The sequence below is a fragment of the Zingiber officinale genome, chromosome 8B, assembly GCF_018446385.1.
Source record: "Zingiber officinale cultivar Zhangliang chromosome 8B, Zo_v1.1, whole genome shotgun sequence".
In the NCBI taxonomy this organism is placed as follows: Eukaryota; Viridiplantae; Streptophyta; class Magnoliopsida; order Zingiberales; family Zingiberaceae; genus Zingiber; species Zingiber officinale.
In genome coordinates this window covers 60,415,208-60,432,768 of record NC_056001.1, presented here as the reverse complement: position 1 = coordinate 60,432,768, position 17,561 = coordinate 60,415,208, and the positions used below count along the sequence as shown (strand labels likewise).

Sequence of the window (17,561 nt, the reverse complement as noted above, 5' to 3'; positions counted from 1 at the left end):
ATTTCATTACCTAAACCTTAGACAAACCACAAGCATATATATATATAACTTTAGCTCTCTATTACATCACTTTATTAAGTTTAATCCATAATGATATATAAATTTGTATGTTATAAATTTACGTGTAAGCCTATGGAACGTAGAAATAAACTCTAATAAATTAATAATTTTAATGTTTGATGTGATTGTCATATGCGTTTTTTTTTTTGTTATTTAAAGACCCCCCCTCTTCAGGTTTGCAAACCACAAGGTTGCTTCCTGTGCCCTCTAAGATTTGAGTGCCATTGTTTAGGGTTTGCATTCGATTAGAGATTAGAGATTAGAGAGAGCTTTCTTCCGTCCATTCTTAGATGAAGATGTGATTTGATTGACTGCTGACTCATTCATCCACGTATCAAGCGATGGCTTGATAGATGAGTGAATGATGCAGGAGGTAACTCAGGTCTCATGCCGTCTTTGTTTGGACTGAAGGGAGCTCCCTCTGTTATTCATTATTTATTATCGATATTTTATTTGATCTTTATTAGAGATCGAGAATTGAAGGTTTGTATCGATCGATCGGAATCATAAGTTCATTGGTCAGTGATAATTGATGACAAGGTATGTTTTCTGTGTTATATTTATGTATTAATTACCTTTTTTTGATAAATAATTAATTATGATGATTCATCTAATTAAAGGTAGATCCGTTATCTTAGCGGCTCCCCTAGTGCCGGCCCTACGGATGTGGAGGGAGGTTCATGTAGGTACACAGGTCATAGGCGCATGACGGGGTAAACCCTAGGTCGTCAGTTCCTGAGAATCGACCCCTGACCATTACGCCAGAGATACCATGCGCCCACCGTCTGCGCTACGCCCTAGGGGCGATGATTCATCTAATTAAAGACTTAATTGTTCAATGATAAATTATTTGGGTTAGAGATCTTGAAAATGTGGTAGGGTCACATTAGCGGTTCTCTCGTGACTATCCCCTACCATTGAGATTGAGTTCAGTAGGAACCTAAATTGGTAAGTTTATGGAGATTCGCAGTCTACAGAGGTGATGAAATTTTTTGTCAAGTTTTAATCCCGATCACTACAGTTATTATCCCATGTATTTACCAATTGAGTCAGTCCTTGGGCTAAATGATGAATCACATAACACTGAATCTAGGATAATCAGTGTAGCTTTATAAAAATTTCCTAACAGTCATTAGTATAAATTCAAGAAGCGCTAATGGCAAGCGGCTTAAAAGTCCAACATCCTATTATTACACATCTTATTCAAAATTATGATCTCTGATGGTCGAAGTCCGTCGATAATAGGCAAATTATATGGCATCTAGTGGGGGTGGCCTATCGACCTCTCGCGATATTTGATCATCTACTTTAACCCAAAATTATAATTTAGATGGAAATATGAATACATGAAAAATTTAACTAATTTTGACTTAAATTTTAATCGTAAATTATAAGAGGACCATAAAAGACTAAACTAAGTATCTGGACTCCTCTCTAAACTATATTAATTTTTTTATTTATCGTGACTGCCTTTGAGCTTATGACTGCAAGAAAATAACGACGTCATAATACGAATTTTAAATTTAAAGATTTATACAAATTTGAATGGAAAATAATGATTTTCATTGATTTCTAAATTAAATTATAATTAATAAATAAATATGAGGGCATCGAGTACGGATCGGATGCCACGTCCTATATACTCATACCCGAATATCTTCTATACATTTTTTTCGATGCCCTCTTCCATTAATTAAAAAAAAAACCCTGTGATTTATTAGGTTTCCCAAGTCGACGTCAGACTCCTCGGCTGATGGCGGCGGAGAACGAGGCGGGATGGAAGCATAGCGACGAAGAAGGATAGAGAGCGAGATCGACTTCAACTCGTCCTTCGATTGTCAACCCGTTGCATCTCAGGTCTGGTTCTTCCGGCTGCAACCGACCGCGGAGATGCGCTGGAAGCAGTAGGGTGCCGATGAACGAGGCGGTGCTCTGCTATCCAAGGGGACGAAGGCGGCGAAGAACGCGCAGGTGATTCGGATGCGGAGCGGCGACCCTACATCACGCCGAAGGAGATTTTTCTCGGCCCGCCCATTCTGCTAGAGCTGGAGGCCCCGATCAAGATCTGCGGTATGCTGGCAGAAAATTGGTTTTTGTTGCGATTTTGAAATTCCGTCGCGATCCTAGATCCAATCCAAAGCTCTGTTCTTCGTATTATATCTTTGTTGCCTTTTGCCCATCAGGGCTTTCATCCATGTGCCGATCTGATCTAAAACCACCATTAGAAATTAGAAATTGATCAAGAACAACCTAAATTAGTGTCAAAATCTTGTTTCCGCAGCCACTAGAAAAATCTAAAGGCTGCTGTCTGGTACTATACGTGAATTGAATGTATCATCACCAGTGCCATTGAATGATGTTTAGCTCCAACTATTTGGTATTGTCTACACAGATCTTATTCCTGTATCAGCTAAACCCGTGAAGTATTTCTTAATCCAAGAATAGAATGAAGATTTGTATTTTTTTTTCATGGATATGTTTGTAAATGGGAGATGAGCCATGAAAAATGATAATGCATGAATTAGTTGTGTATGATTCTACGCTTTGATTGCTTATTTGTAATGACCACCATGCTTGATTGAAATATCTCATGACAAACATGGCTTTTATCACATATTGTTTGATAATTTTTGATGTGTGAAAAACAAAGAAGAAATGTTAAGGAAAGATTATTAATATCTTTGATGTGATAATTTTTCATGGCTATTAGAGTATCTATCAAATATTAAAATTACTTTTATCTTATGATCAATGGCCGAGCCGGGCATAATCTTACTCAGGTTGTAGCTCGGGGCTAACTGATTATTATATTAATTTTATTGGTAACAATGTTGATTTTTTAATTACCGAATCAAAAGTAAGAGCCTTTAGTTCGGAGACCATTCTTATATTAATTTTAGCTTTGGGCTACAATTCCCGCCATTGCTTGTGATTCAACTTAAACATGTTATTTTGGTATCTTAATAGATGTATTTTGTATTTTGATATGTGCATTTAGTGGACGGTTACTTTGTGCTCAAGGGCTAGAGGCTTAATCAAGCGGAGCTCATGGACTCAATAGGATCGAGTTGTGAATTTAATAATCATAGAGTTTTAAAACAAATTGTGATAAGGTTCTATTGTTTTTAATCATAACATTTTATTTATTCTAGCTTATGGTGAATATAGCTCTCACCGTGTCATCTCCCTTCAGCTGGCTGTAAATAAAGCCAAATTTTATGGTGTTGATAATAAAATTAAACATACGAAAATAATCAAACAGTGAAAATGATTATTCAAGATTAATTTTATTTTACTTTTATAAGTATGAATTTAATTAAGCTCAACTTAAACTGATTATTTAGATATTATCCAACTCTTAATTTAAATTTATTTAATTGTTTAAAATTTAATTTTATTTAAAGATTATCTAACTCTTAATTTAAATTTATTTAATTATTTTAAATTTTTATATTGTAAACTTATTTGATTATTTATTAAATTGATAATATAAATTTATTTATTTATTTATTTATTTTTAAAAAAAATATATTTATTTTGTATGTTAATAACAATTTTATTGATGAATAAATTTCACAAATATTAATGTTCAATCTTTTTTATTTTATTTAATTTATTTAATTAATTTTATATATAATAAACGAACATAAATAAATTCTTATCAATACCAAATTTGTTCACAGATATTTAGTTCATTTACTGTCCTGAAACGCTGTCCTGTGGCAAGTTCCATCCTAACAACAAACTGGCCTGCTGTGGTATCATCTTCAATCCCTATGAAATCACAAGAGCTTCAGATGTGCATTACCTGCCAAATGCTCTCTCTTCCTGTAAAAAAAAAAGCTGAAGAATTTGAAGGCTTTTCTACCCGAATTCTTAACAATGTATGCTGGATGCTGGATGCTGGATGCTGGATGCTGGATGCTGAATGCCTCGCTAAAAACAGGATTCTCAATTGCTGCATGGCAAACTTGTCTCGGCAAGGAAAGGAAGGTTTCAGTCGAACAAGCCCCACAGCTTCAGCTAAACAGCTTCCAAATTGGGCTTTTCAATCAATGCAGAAAACAACAAAACCATGTTGATGTAGAGAATCAGATGAAACGCTGTTCTCAAAAGTCTGCATGACAATCATCAAGGTCTACAAAGCAAGTACATCCAACAAGAGTCTCATTAACGGTTCAACAAAAACTGGCTGAGCGAGCTTGAAGACTTCCCAGTATTCATGGATTCATTCCCATCGGAAAAGCAATGCTCAGTCGTACATGATTTTGCAACTAGGCGCAAGGAATACATCACCATGTCCTTGAGGCTCAGTAGTTATGATCATTCCTGCCTCTGGCGATGGCTCGTCGGTCAATATGAGCCCCACGACCTGTGAAGGAATTAGAAGTTTGGCGATAACCCCTCCCACGAACCACGTTCAGATCTTCAGCCCAACTGCGACCCAAGTATGAATCATGTTGGTCATCTCGCCCTCGACCCATATAGGAATTCCTCATTGGACGGTCACCTACTGGCGAGCGGCTCCTCTCCCTTGAAAACCACCTTCTAGGAGACGACATAGGGCGCCGATCATAACCTCTCCTGTCTGGAACAAGTTCATCTCTATTGTTGTCTCTCATCTCTGACCCATGTGCAGGCCAATCAAACTTGTGTCTTTGCCGATACTCCATCCCCTCATAATAATCTGGTCTTTCCCTGTGCATAGTATCTGCAAATTTACCACCCCGTGCTGGGGCTAGCAGCCTAGGTTTGAAGTCCCTAGGTCTAAAGTCCCTAGAATCTTCAACATCCCAATTGCGAGGAGGTGATCTATATCTGTCCAAGTCATCACGGGTAACACGGTCAGTAGGACCTAAAATTCTTGGTGGAGACTTACGGATGGGAGGAGATTTTATGTAGCCCCTCCGTGGGCTACGGCTGGGTCCATGATATTCAGGTCCATAGCGATACTTGTTGCAGTTGTTACAATGACTTCTCCGTGCAAAGTTCAGATTCCCACAACTGCAACATAAAAGAGGGGGGAAAAAAATTAAAAGCTTATAAAACAATATTTAGTACATGATGAACACAGTGGATTATAAATAACATCCTTAAGTTGATTGACAGAACTTACGAGGGGTTCTGACAGATCCAGTCGCCTTCTCGGGGGGACAAGTTTGGATCATTTCTGTGAACATATTCACCTTCAGAAACTGGCCACCTAGAAGCATTGTTGCCTCCTGACCTTTGGCCCCTTCCATGCCCAACAGGTGAAACCTCTCGAAACCTGCCACCAGCTCTGCCACCCCGGAAACCTCGCCCAAAGTGTTGCCTCATTGGACTGTCAAAATCTGGAGTATGCTGAGCTTCAAATCGTCCATGAGGAGAAAGAGAACCTGCATTGAGAAAACTGTCTTGAAATAAACAATAAACTACCAATCATAAATGAAATCTACTGTAAAATGTTTAGTTAGTACAAAAATGTCCTTCAGGATCAATCACATCTATCAGGCGAGCAGAGCACTTTTAGGTACCCCATGCAGAGAAAGTGAAGATGCAACATTAGCAGTTTGTCCGCAATTACCTATCCAGTATTATGTGTGACCAAAAACTGGATCCAATCACTTTGGCTTAGAGCAAAATCAATCTTACATATCAACAGAATTCAATGTCAAACTTCACAGTTATCAACAGTTAGATAACTTCCTCATGACAAGCCACATTAAAAAATTTAGTCGGCTCCCAACAGACTTTGGTGAAATTAAGTGCCAAAACTCTATTTCAAGCAGATTGCCGATTAGTATTGCTGATAAACTCCCCGTCCACTGAGGTTCTGAGATTGTTGCCAATTAGAATATGGGCACTGACCGTAAAAATCAAACTCAACAGTCACTCTTTCTTTGCGCAAGAAAGTAACATGTTGAAGTCGCAATGACATGTTATCCATTTCGAAGAAACTTTTGCAACTTAATCCACCCTGAACCATCACTGCATAAAGTATGGTCCCATTGCTAAACAGAATATTTTATACCTTGATTATTCAGTATGTATATGCTGAGAGAAGTTTAAGAGAAAAGACAAGCCCACCTACTTAACCATATGATGAAACTGTTCTAAGCCCAATGTCTTTCTCAACTTCACATACAAATGAATAATAGTATCACCCCATCTAGATATTCTAGAAAAAAATTCTTGTGCAACTACGGCAGATGATTTTGAAATACTTTATTGCAGTGCCTTTCATGGAAGCTTCTGTGCAGGTAAAGATTGAACGTATTGTGCAACTAGTGTTGGAAGGAATAGTTATTCCTGCTTCTATTTTGCAACAACCATTTCCAAGTATAGGAACTATTCTTATCTCTTGCCAGTTTTTTGTGCTATCTGCTTTGGAGGTGGAAAAAATCACCTAGCCATGTTAGAAGTCATAACTGATCATCTAATTGTCCATTCAGAAAACTTTAGCATTAAGTATTTCTTCCATCAGCTCAAAAAATCTTAAACAGACTTTCTTCAGAAAATCAACAACTTAACAACATTTATCATAGCACGTAATGACCACTTCCAGAAAATGTGGGTTATCTTCATCAAAATATACCAAAAAAGATCTGTAAAACTTAACGTGACCAGTTTGTTTTCCTTATCACACTAAAATCACCAACAAGTAGATTAAGTAAAGCAATCTGTGGGCAAGCTATGAAAGTTCAACTTAGAAATAATCATTCTGAGTGGCCTGAGAAGGTTAAAAATCCAATGGGCCATGTTTCATATCAAATAGCTTGTGAAGGCCCAGCAATTAAACCATCTGCTATATTTTCACTCAGATATCAGAATCAATTACTGTAAAGAAAACAAATTTCTCACTGTCTTCAACCAGTAATCCAAGTTTCTAGAAAAACTGCAATTCAATTTAGCAATCTGTTCAAGAGCCTATGTAGTTTGCAAGATGCACTATTTGCAGCATGCAGTCTGCCAGAACCTTAAACATCCGATGTAAAGGGAAAAAAAATGATTTTGGCCGCTTTCATCCAAAAGCCCATGGTTATCCCAAAATCCCATTTCCATAATGATTTCAAACATCTTTTTTCCAAGACATGTATAATATGACCTTGCCAACATGCCAATTATCTGCACGCCAGCAGCCAACTTCACAACTGTTACAGGACAATAGCAAGTTTCACTCTCAATTTTCCAAATCATGGAGCTAGAAGTATTTGGCCAGTAGTAAACATACAACTTAGGAAATATGTAAACAAAATTTTGGTATCTATAGTAACCTCATTTTGCACATATTTCAAATAATCTTGAATAAACATAATAAACATGCAGTTACAACAAACCTTTAGCTATTCACTATGCGATTTGAAGGGAAGAGTGTTATTTCAAAGCACATAATGACATAAATAGAACCAAATGTGGAGAAGTCATAGATAAAACACAAACATGGAATAAGAAAAGTCCATCCTACTAAATCTCAAAACCATAGGAATCCTAGAGAAATTTCTTTTTCAGGGAAACAACTATCGGATAAATAAATGGTTCAAGTTGCCAATCTAAAACTTTTAAATTATCTAGACTTTTATGAATAGTTCACAGGTATCAAGATCCATTAGTAAGAATCCCCAGCAATTCCTGTCTACTTATGTATACAGTAAAAGAGTCACCTATCTAGCATGGGTTACTAAACAGGAACTCAGCTTGTCTGTTATTCTTACTAACACTTAATAGCTTACCATAATCCCAACGGCTTAATCTCCCAACATCAGCAACTAAAGCAAAAACAACAAGAGAATGATATGGAGACGAGCTAGGATTGAAATTAATGACCCAAAATCAATTGTTTTATTACTATTTAAGTGGTCATTGGACGCTCACTTACCCCAACAACTAGTGTAAATAGACAAACCAGCAGAAGATTCTGACATCTCATTCAAAGTCAAGTTCTAATTGAAAGACTAAAAAACAACAATTGCCAAATCAACCGACTAACCAAATACACATTACCAATGATCGAGTGTCAGTGTGATGCACAACATTGGAAGTATGTAGATGTTAGAACCAATGTCAAAATGCAATCAAACATGATATATTAAATGTATTAAAAATTGGCCTGAGGCACTTCCTTATGTTCTTGCAAGTCCATGGTGTCTGATCCATGGCGAAGAAGGTAACATAGTCCACTTCTCAGGAGTAATGGCTATGGCACAACATCAAAACATCAAAGGTCTTATTCTCCTCTCTCAGATTAACAAAGAGGTGATTCAATGCAAGAAAATGGAAAGAAGAATGAGCTGCAAGAATACACCGACTATAAGAGCTCCAGTTTTTTTTTTTTTTACGTAAACCATGAAATCCTTCACAAACCCAATATCAAAATATATAAAACAAAATACCCAGACCAAAACTCAAGAAAACATGATTTTTAAGGTCAGATCAGTTTAGTTTTTCTGTCTAGTCTTAATGGTCTCAATCAGACTAGGCACTGAAAGGAACTAAGATTGAGACCCTTGTGCATATAATATTACCAGGAGGTAGCCAGTATTTGAATCACACCATCTTCCGATTTGAATAGGTTATTACAGGGCGAAGAACATAACGTTTTAGAAGAGGAACATATTCACTGAATTGTTGAAAAGTAAAAAAAAATGCCAACTTGATAAAATACTCAAGTGGGAAATAAAACACATTTTAAAGGATTCAATCATGTATATGATGGTCAGGTGTGTACATTGTAATAAGTAACCATATCCACCTGGCACAGGCATTTTAAGACCAAAAGACTTGCTTTTGTTTAATGTAGGTAAATTTCTACTATTAGATACGGAGTTAAATCATAACAGGAAGAGGGGGCAAATATTAATAGATCATCAGATCATACATATCTTTTTACTTGTCTGATGGAAAAAAAGACTCTATTCCTCCCATCATAATTGAATCATAATTTAACTAGATCACTAGTAAACTGAATTGTTAAAGAATACAGGAAAGATATTGAAGAAAAAGCCTGCTGGATTTTTTTTTTAAAAAAAATCTAGCATGATGACACTAAAGGACATCTGGCCAGCCAAGAGGTGTACTAGAAAATATATCTGTAAGAAAAAAGTAACTGCTTCGTTAAAGGAAAGAAAGCTAAAATTGGGATAGGAAAAATCTCAATAGGTGTAAATCTATATTACCTGTGCTACAATTATAATCAACTAATCAAAATCCTAATTTATTGGTATAATCAGAACAAATATTAGGGTTTTCGAGGGCAAGAAAATAGATGACAACCTGGACCGCCGCGGAACCACTGGTAGCGGGAGGTCAACCCCGGCGAGCCCCCACCACGGCGGCGTACGTCAAGGTAGGAGCCCCGGCGACGGAATGACGGCGGAGAGTCGTGGCCACGCAGACTCGGCGAGAAGTCGCGCCGGCGTTCGTCCAGCGGCGAGCCCCGGCGTTGCTGATCAGGAGAGTCGTGTCGGAGGCCCTCGGAGGCGGAGGCATGCCGTGGCTCCTCGGCGTCCTCGCCGCCGCCGTTTCTCTCCGGCGGGCGGACCACCATACTGCTGAGACCACCGCCAGGGCGGCGTAGGGGAGGCGCCGGCGAGGGTTCCCGTGACGTCGGCGCCCCCTCGTCTTCCTCTCGCTCGCGGGGCCTCATGGCGTCTTGTTGACTCGACTGGAGTCGTCGCCAACCACGGCACCACTGGCGGTGGGTCTCCGCGGATGTGAAGGTATCTGCGCGTTTTCTGCTCCGGTTTAAGGGTTTTGGAATCCGCCCCCTTTTTGTAATCGCCCTCTCATTTAAATATAATTACGTAAGAGCCATTGTTGAACGGGTCTTAATTTAAGTGTTATAAAAATATAATAAATAAAAAATAAAAACACAATTGTAATATAGCACGTTTTAAAAACTTTGTTGTTTGCCCCTCAGGCGGCAGGGATAAGGTCACATTTTATAATGAAAAAGAAAATAATAAATTTAATCTTATTGAATTTTTTCATCTATCATTATAAATTAGAAAGTATTCCTGCACGATCTAGAAATTTAGTATCTTTTAAGTTACATTTTATAATAGATTTTTACTGTAAAAATTGATTATTGGGCAAATTATCGTGAGAAACAGTATAGACGAACTGTTCACTTTTTGAATTAATTGGATGGGTAGAAATCAAGAGACAAAAATAACTAAGACGCTTTATTAACTACTCAATACATTAAAAGTTATACCATAAAATATTTATATATAACTAAGTTAAATATTAAAAATAAAGAAAAAAAACTAATCTATTTTTAATAGCTAATAAATAGAAAAGTTTAATAATAATAATAATAATAATAAAATTTAATATCCCCTTTCAAACTCATAATACTACAATTAGAAGTATTGAAAGTTTATCAGATAATAAATGAAAGCGTGAAGTAGAATGCGCCTTGATAATTATATATAACAATATGTAGATTAGAAGGAACAAATGATAATGTGATGGTTGTGCTAGAGATGATGATGAGTAATGTGACAATCAATTTCAATATGTTTCGTTCGCTCATAAAAAATTAAATTGCACGTAATTTGAATAACACTTTGATTATCACAATATAATGGAGTAGGTTGATCAAGAGAGATACTCATATCGATAAACAACCAATGCAACTAAACTATCTCACAAGTAGTTGAGGTCATGACACGGTACTCAACTTTTGTGAAAGATCTATAAATAATATCTTGTTTCTTACTTTTCCAAGAAATGAGGGAATCATCAAGAAAAATATAAAAGTCAATGGTAGATTTGTGATCTGTAGGATCACCAACCCAATCAGTATCAGAGTATGCACGTAGCTCTAGAGATGAAGTAGAAGAAAATAAAAAGTTTTAAAATTAATTGCCCCGAAAATACCTAAGAATATGAAGAATATGTTAGAAATAATAGACTATGATTGTTTCTAAATAAACATGATAACTGAATGCGGAAAAATAAATCGATTGTTACCTCCAGCCATTAATATTTGAAGAACGCTTGTCACCTCTTTTGATGCTTAATGTTTTAGAGCCTTCTAAATACTCCAAACCTTTTCTATAGATGATATTGTTATTCTTGAAAGGTCGGTATGTTTAGAGATCCTAAAGGCCACTATTTATAGGGACTCATTACCATCATTGAGTCAATCTTTATTATTGTGGCAAATCATGATGAAATAATCATACCATATTAAAAAAATATAATAACAACAACAATCAAGCCTTATCCCACTAGGTGGGGTCGGCTATATAGATTTTTTTACGCCATTAAGCTCTATCTCCAACTGTACCATTATCTATATTTAAATAAATTTTATCTTGGTTTTCCATGACTAATTAAGTCTTTTATGGTCTTCTTCTTCTGATATGCGTGTTTGTCATAGTTTCACATTACCTAATTGGAGCATTTATTGGTCGTCTAAGTGTTGGTGCGGTTAGCACTAACGATTCAACCCAGGTTTTGATGAATGACAAATAAGGTTAAGTTATGTTTTTCGTTATCTAACACTCTAATCGAGTGTACAGGCTAAGTCCAGATAGGTCGACGGGCTGACCGGATGTCTAGCACGAAGTCCAAGCGGGTTGACGGGCTGACCGGACTCTTGGCGAGAAGTCCAAATGGGTCGACGGGCTGACCAGACATTTGGCACGAAGTCCAAGCGGGTCGACGGGCTGACCGGACGCTTGGCACGAAGTCCAGCTAGGTCGACGGGCTGACCAGATAGCTGGCGAGAAGTCTAGACGGGTCGAAGGGCTGACCGGACGTCTAGCAGATGAGTAAAGGTAAGTCACTGGAAGGGAGTGACTGTGAGAGCGCATTCCCGGGAAGGGAACATTAGGCGTCGATCCGGCTTAGATCCATTTCGGATATCTAAGTCGAGATCGTGACTAGATTCTGGTCTCGGAAAGACGGAATCTAAGTCATACTCTTGATATTGAATTTATAAAACTGGGCTAACACTTTGTTTTGCAGGAAACATATTATATATTTGTCTCGGACTAACCTTGTCTTGCAGGAGAAGGAATCTCTGGAGAAAGGTGGTTAGGGCGCCTAGGAGGCAATTTTATCTTGAACGCGTCGTCGCCACGTGGAGCTCGCTAGTTGGACCTGCCACGTCGCACCAGGGCGCCTGGAAGGGATCCGGGGCGCCCCGAGCCTCATATAAAAGAAGGGTCAGGGGTGGAGCTCAGATGAACAACTGATAAGAAGATCTTCTACTGCTTGCTCTGCTGCTCTGCGCTCCTGCGATGATAACGAAGCTCCGACAACACACTTTTTCCTTTTCGATTTATTCCTTTGTCGGTATTACTTTTTTATCAGCATTTCAGCACTTAATTTGTAATAATTTTCGAACTGCTAGTGATTGCCCACCGAAAGCACTCAACGAGTGCGGGCCTTGGAGTAGGAGTCGACACATGCTCCGAACCAAGTAAAATTGGTCTGTGTTAGCATTGTTGGGATCTCTTCGTACTCGGCTAGAGAGGGGGGGTGTGAATAGCCGACCCCAAATCGATCGCGTTTCTTCCTACAATTCGTTAGCGCAGCGGAAAAACAAACAAGGAAACGAAAACAAGAAGATCAAACCTCAACGCGTCGATGTAACGAGGTTCGGAGATGATACTCCTACTCCTCGGCGTGTCCGTAAGGTGGACGAAGCCTCTCAATCCGTCGGTGGATGAGTCCCCGGAGAACCGGCTAATAATATACTCCTTGTGGGTGGAGAAACCTCACCACAATCTTTTGCAACAGCAAACAAAGGAGTACAACAATAGAGACAACAAACAAGAACAATAGAAATTGTAAAACACTTGCTTGCCTCTTGTTGTCGACTGGAACCTTGATGAAGCAGCAGCTTCTCAGATCCAAGCCTAGCTAGAAAACTCACGAAGCTTCAGAAACGAAGAGCTCAAAGCTCAAGAGCACACCAGCTCAGTCGAAGAGCGAAGCTCAAGAAGAAAAGAAGAAGATCGCCCTGCAGAAGCCCTCGGCCCTTTATACGAAGGAAACAGCGGAGAAACTAGCCGTTGCGTCGCAACAGCAGAACCGATCGGTCTACGGACCGATCGGGACTGTCTGTCGGTCCCGGGCCGATCGATCGATCTGACGAGCCTCATGCGTACTCGATCGATGCGTGGACCGATCGGAGACCTGTGGATCGGTCCGCGACCGATCCCTGCCTTCACCTCCGCGACATCGTCTCTGATCGGTCCCCGGCCGATCGGGACATCTGATCGATGCGTGGACCGATCGGCTGCTTTTCGCCTCTGTTAAGCTGGCGATCGGTCACGGGCCGATCGATGTTGATATCGATCGGTCACGGGCCGATCGGAACAAACAGGTATCCTTGGATCGGTCGGTGACCGATCCAGGATTTTGCCCAAACCAAGTCCCAAGACTTCAAACCAATATCCGGTCAACCTTGACCTATTGGTTCATCATGCTAGCATCCGGTCACTCCCTTGACTGCTAAGACTCCCCACAGTGTCCGGTCAATCCTTTGACCTACTTGGACTTCCCAACACCAGAAGTCCCACTGATCCATCTGGATTTTCCAACACCGAGTCCGATCATCACGATCCATCGGATTTTCCAACACAGTCCGATCATCCACGATCCATCGGATTTTCCTTGCTGGTTTCACTCACGGGACTTTCCAACCGACCCCCGTTAGGACTTTCCCACTGCCTGACTTCACGGACTTTCCACACGCCTAACATCCAGTTAGGACTTTCTCATTACCTAACATCGATTAGGACTTTTCCATTGCTGCTTTACTCACGGGACTTTCCACACCGCCTAACATCCAGTTAGGACTTTTCCTCGTGCCAAGCTCCCTGCTTGGACTTCTCCGTGCCAAGTCTCCATACTTGGACTTTTCCAGTGCCAAGTCTCCATACTTGGACTTTTCGCGTGCCAAGCTCCCTGCTTGGACTTTTCCAGTGCCAAGTCTCCATACTTGGACTTTTCGCGTGCCAAGCTCCCTGCTTGGACTTTTCCAGTGCCAAGTCTCCATACTTGGACTTTTTCCCGAATCAGGTCAACCAGGTCAACCTTGACCTACGGTTGCACCAATAATCTCCCAAACATCTATTCTTGTCCCACATCAAGAATACAACTCTCTCACGAGTGTCAAACATCAACATGCAACACAACTAGGTCAACCTTGACCTAAGGTTGCACCGACAATCTTCCCAAGTCAAACATCAAAATACAACTCGAGTCAAGTCACCTCGAGTCGGGTCAACCAGGTCAACCTTGACCTAAGGTTGCACCAACAAGCATTGCTTACCAAGTAAACTCTTTTCGAAAGAATTTTTCGTAATCAATATTCACCCCCCTCTATCGAAACATCACGATCCAACAAGTGGTATCAGAGCAGGTACCGCTCTGATTTGGTGCAACCACCAATCAGACAAAGGGGGGTCTTTTTAAAGAAATATTAGATATCGTTCGTTCTTAAAATAAAACCTTACGCCTTTCGTTTTTTTCCCTCCAAAACTGGTTTTGAAAAATACATCGTCATCTTTTCACCATTATTTAGTATCGACAAAATATTACATTTTCAAAAAATTTGAGATAATATTTTTTATTAATATTTTAACAATATTTTATTATTTTAAAAAAAAATAGTGAATTTTTTTTTCCAACACTGCTAATCCAAGACCAAGTCTTGAGACTTTTTCTCTGTTTCCATGTGTGCAAGATCAATGCCTCTTCAAGAAGGATGGAACCCCAACGAACCACCACCTTACGATCAAGATTTCAACTACTGGAGGCGAAGAATGGAATGTTTCTTAGGAAGTCTAAACTTTGATTATTGGCTGATATTGAGAAAACCTTCTCAGAACTCAGAACTAAACACAAATGTAAGTAAAATTATTTGTAATGTTTTACCTAACAATGTTTTATGCAGACTAGAAAAGTACAAAGATGCACATGAGCTTTGGACCCAGTTGATCAAACTTCACGAGGAGCCGATGGTGCTCGAGGATCAAGTAAAAATCAAATCCGAACTCGGGTCAGATCTAATCGAAAAGCCTACTGAATTAGGGGTTGCACTCAAGGTTAGTAATGTTTACCAAAATACCCCTGCTGACAGTTGTTTAAATAATCAGCATGATGATTCATATAAGTATGAAATTATTCCAAGTATGGTACATGATAATCTAGATCTAAATGATTTAAATTCAAAATCACAAAATAATCTAGATTCTGATCAAGTCAATCGAGACTCTGATCAATTTGACATCAACCTTGACTTGGTAAAACAGAACAATGACCAAATCAATTCAAATAATTTAATCAATTCAGAAAATTTAAAATTAAGTGATCATCTAGACATAAATATGTCAAACATTAAAATAAATTCAAATTTAGAAGTTAAAAATAAGAAAATGGATAAAATCAATAATTACCTTAATAAAGTATTTAATAATCAAGATAAAATCAGTCTAGAAACTACTATCCAAAACCAAGATAATATAATTAATAAAAAATTAACTTTTAAAGATAAAACTAATCTAATAAATTCAATTAATCATTTCAATTTAAAAGGAAAAGAGAATATAAAGATAAAATCAAAACGGAATTTAACAAACTTAAAATTAAATGTTAAAGATAACATATTAAACAAAAATAATTTAAAAAAATTTAAAATTAACAATCAATAAAAAACTAAAAGATAAACCTTTAAAAAATATAATTTAATTAACTCAAATTCAAAAATAAATAAAAACTTAAACTTAAAAAATAAGCTATTAAAGAAAGATAAATCAATTAACCCAATAAAATTAAAATTGAAAGAAAATTTAAATATTAAATATACTCTTTTAAAGAAAGATAATTTGACCAATTTAATTAATTCAAAACTAAAAACTTGAATTTAAATTACAAATTAAACATTAAAACTTAATTAAAACTAACTCTAAGTATACAAGAAATCTTAAAAAGAAAAAATCAACAATTTAGGGGGAGACTCCAGAATAGCTGGCACCTCCAAAAATAATTTACCCGGCAAGGTAACCGAAACCAACTTACCCGGTAGGGTATCCAAAACCAACCTACCCGGCAGGGTAATTAGGACTAGAATAAAAAGGGTTTAAATTTAACTTGAAAAATGGTACTGGTAAAGTTTTGGATGATAGTACATTAGGGAAGCCTAGTCTATGCATGTCTAGGAAGATATTGTTGGTGCAACATCTCTCAGGTAAAGGTTGACCTGGTTGACCAAGCTTGAGTCTTGGTTTGGGTTTTGATGTTTGACAATACAAGGTTGATTGAACAAGAGTCAAGTAGGTCAAGGATTGACCGGATACTTGACTGGGAAGTCCTAACTAGGATGTTAGGCGAAATGAAAGTCTTGGTGAGTGAAGCCAGGTAGCGGAGAAATCCTAGTGAGTGAAGTTAGGTGAAAGTCCTGGTGAGTGAAGCCAGGCAGAAGAGAAGTCCTGGTGAGTGAAGCTAGGCAGAAGAGAAGTCCTGGTGAGTGAAGTCTGACAGAAGGGAAGTCCTGGTGAGTGAAGCCAGGCAGAAGGGAAATCCTAGTGAGTGAAGCTAGGTGAAAGAGAAGTCCTGGTGAGTGAAGCCAGGCAGAAAGGAAATCCTAGTGAGTGAAGCTAGGTGAAAGTCTTGGTGAGTGAAGCCAGGCAGAGGAAAATCCTAGTGAGTGAAGCTAGGTGAAAGACCTAGTGAGTGAAGCTAGGCAGGTTAAAAGTCCTGTTAAGTGAAGCCAGGTGAAAGACCTAGCGAGTGAAGTTAGGCAGTGAGAAAATCCTAGTGAGTGAAGCTAGGTGAAAGTCCTGGTGAGTGAAGCCAGGAAGAGGAAAATCCTAGTGAGTGAAGCTAGGTGAAAGACCTGGTGAGTGAAGCCAGGCAGAAGAGAAGTCCTAGTGAGTGAAGCTAGGCAAAATGGAAGTCCTGGTAAGTGAAGCCAGGCACGGGGGAAAATCCAGATGGGTCAAGGTTGATCAGACATCAGGTGAAAGTCCAAGTAGGTCAAGAGAGTGACCGGATACTTGGCATGATGAAGGAAAGTCCAAGTAGGTCAAAGGAATTGACAGGATACTTGGCAAGAGGAGAAAAGTCCAAGTGGGTCAAAGGGATTGACCGGACACTTGGTGAGGGAGTCCTAGCAAGTCAAGGAAGTGACTAGATGCTAGGCATGACGTACCAACAGGTTAAGGTTGATAGAACGTTGGTTTGGGAGGCTTGGGACTTGGTTTTGGGTAAAAACCAAGAGCTGGATCGATCAGTGGATCGATCCAGGCAGTTTCCCAGCACACAGAAAGCCTCTGGATCGATCCAGAGGTCTCAATCGATCAGTGGATCGATTGGGACGCTGCTGCTTCGTGCGATAAGCGCTGGATCGATCCGTGGATCAATCCAGGCTTTTTTCCAGAGCACAGAGGTTCTTTGGATCGATCTGTGGATCGATCCAAAGCCTCCCCGATCGATTGGGAGCAATCCAATCGATCGGGATCCGACCGTTGGCGTCGTATTTAGCTGCAGGCGAGCGT

At 38.9% G+C, this 17,561-nt stretch overlaps 1 protein-coding gene and 1 long non-coding RNA gene across 3 annotated transcripts; one reads left to right on the top strand and one right to left on the bottom strand.

Moving 5' to 3' along the window:
* Positions 1 to 246: 246 nt before the first annotated feature.
* Positions 247 to 2,646, top strand: LOC122016856. 2 transcript variants are annotated; one of them, XR_006121208.1, is made up of 2 exons: positions 247 to 600; positions 1,782 to 2,646. It is a non-coding gene; the product is annotated as an uncharacterized LOC122016856 (long non-coding RNA). The 2 variants fall into 2 exon arrangements; XR_006121209.1 differs by having other exon boundaries at positions 681 to 2,646.
* A 1,498-nt stretch (positions 2,647 to 4,144) lies between these two features.
* On the bottom strand, positions 4,145 to 9,790 carry LOC122014455. Its single transcript, XM_042570686.1, has 3 exons — positions 9,313 to 9,790; positions 5,177 to 5,438; positions 4,145 to 5,064 (listed from the first exon to the last, which is right to left on the bottom strand). The coding sequence occupies exons 1-3, from the start codon at positions 9,683 to 9,685 to the stop codon at positions 4,371 to 4,373; spliced, it is 1,329 nt and encodes a 442-aa protein (XP_042426620.1). The 5' UTR covers positions 9,686 to 9,790; the 3' UTR covers positions 4,145 to 4,370.
* Between the last annotated feature and the right edge of the window lie 7,771 nt (positions 9,791 to 17,561).

What these genes read in the sequence shown, in the direction of transcription:
- LOC122014455 (XM_042570686.1), bottom strand. Translation starts at nt 9,685, where the DNA reads ATGAGGCCCCGCGAGCGAGAGGAAGACGAGGGGGCGCCGACGTCACGG. An exon ending in GTGGTTCCGCGGCGGTCCAG is followed by an intron (nt 5,439 to 9,312) that starts GTTGTCATCTAT and finishes TTCTCAATGCAG; the next exon opens with GTTCTCTTTCTCCTCATGGA. An exon ending in TGGATCTGTCAGAACCCCTC is followed by an intron (nt 5,065 to 5,176) that starts GTAAGTTCTGTC and finishes TTTATGTTGCAG; the next exon opens with TTGTGGGAATCTGAACTTTG.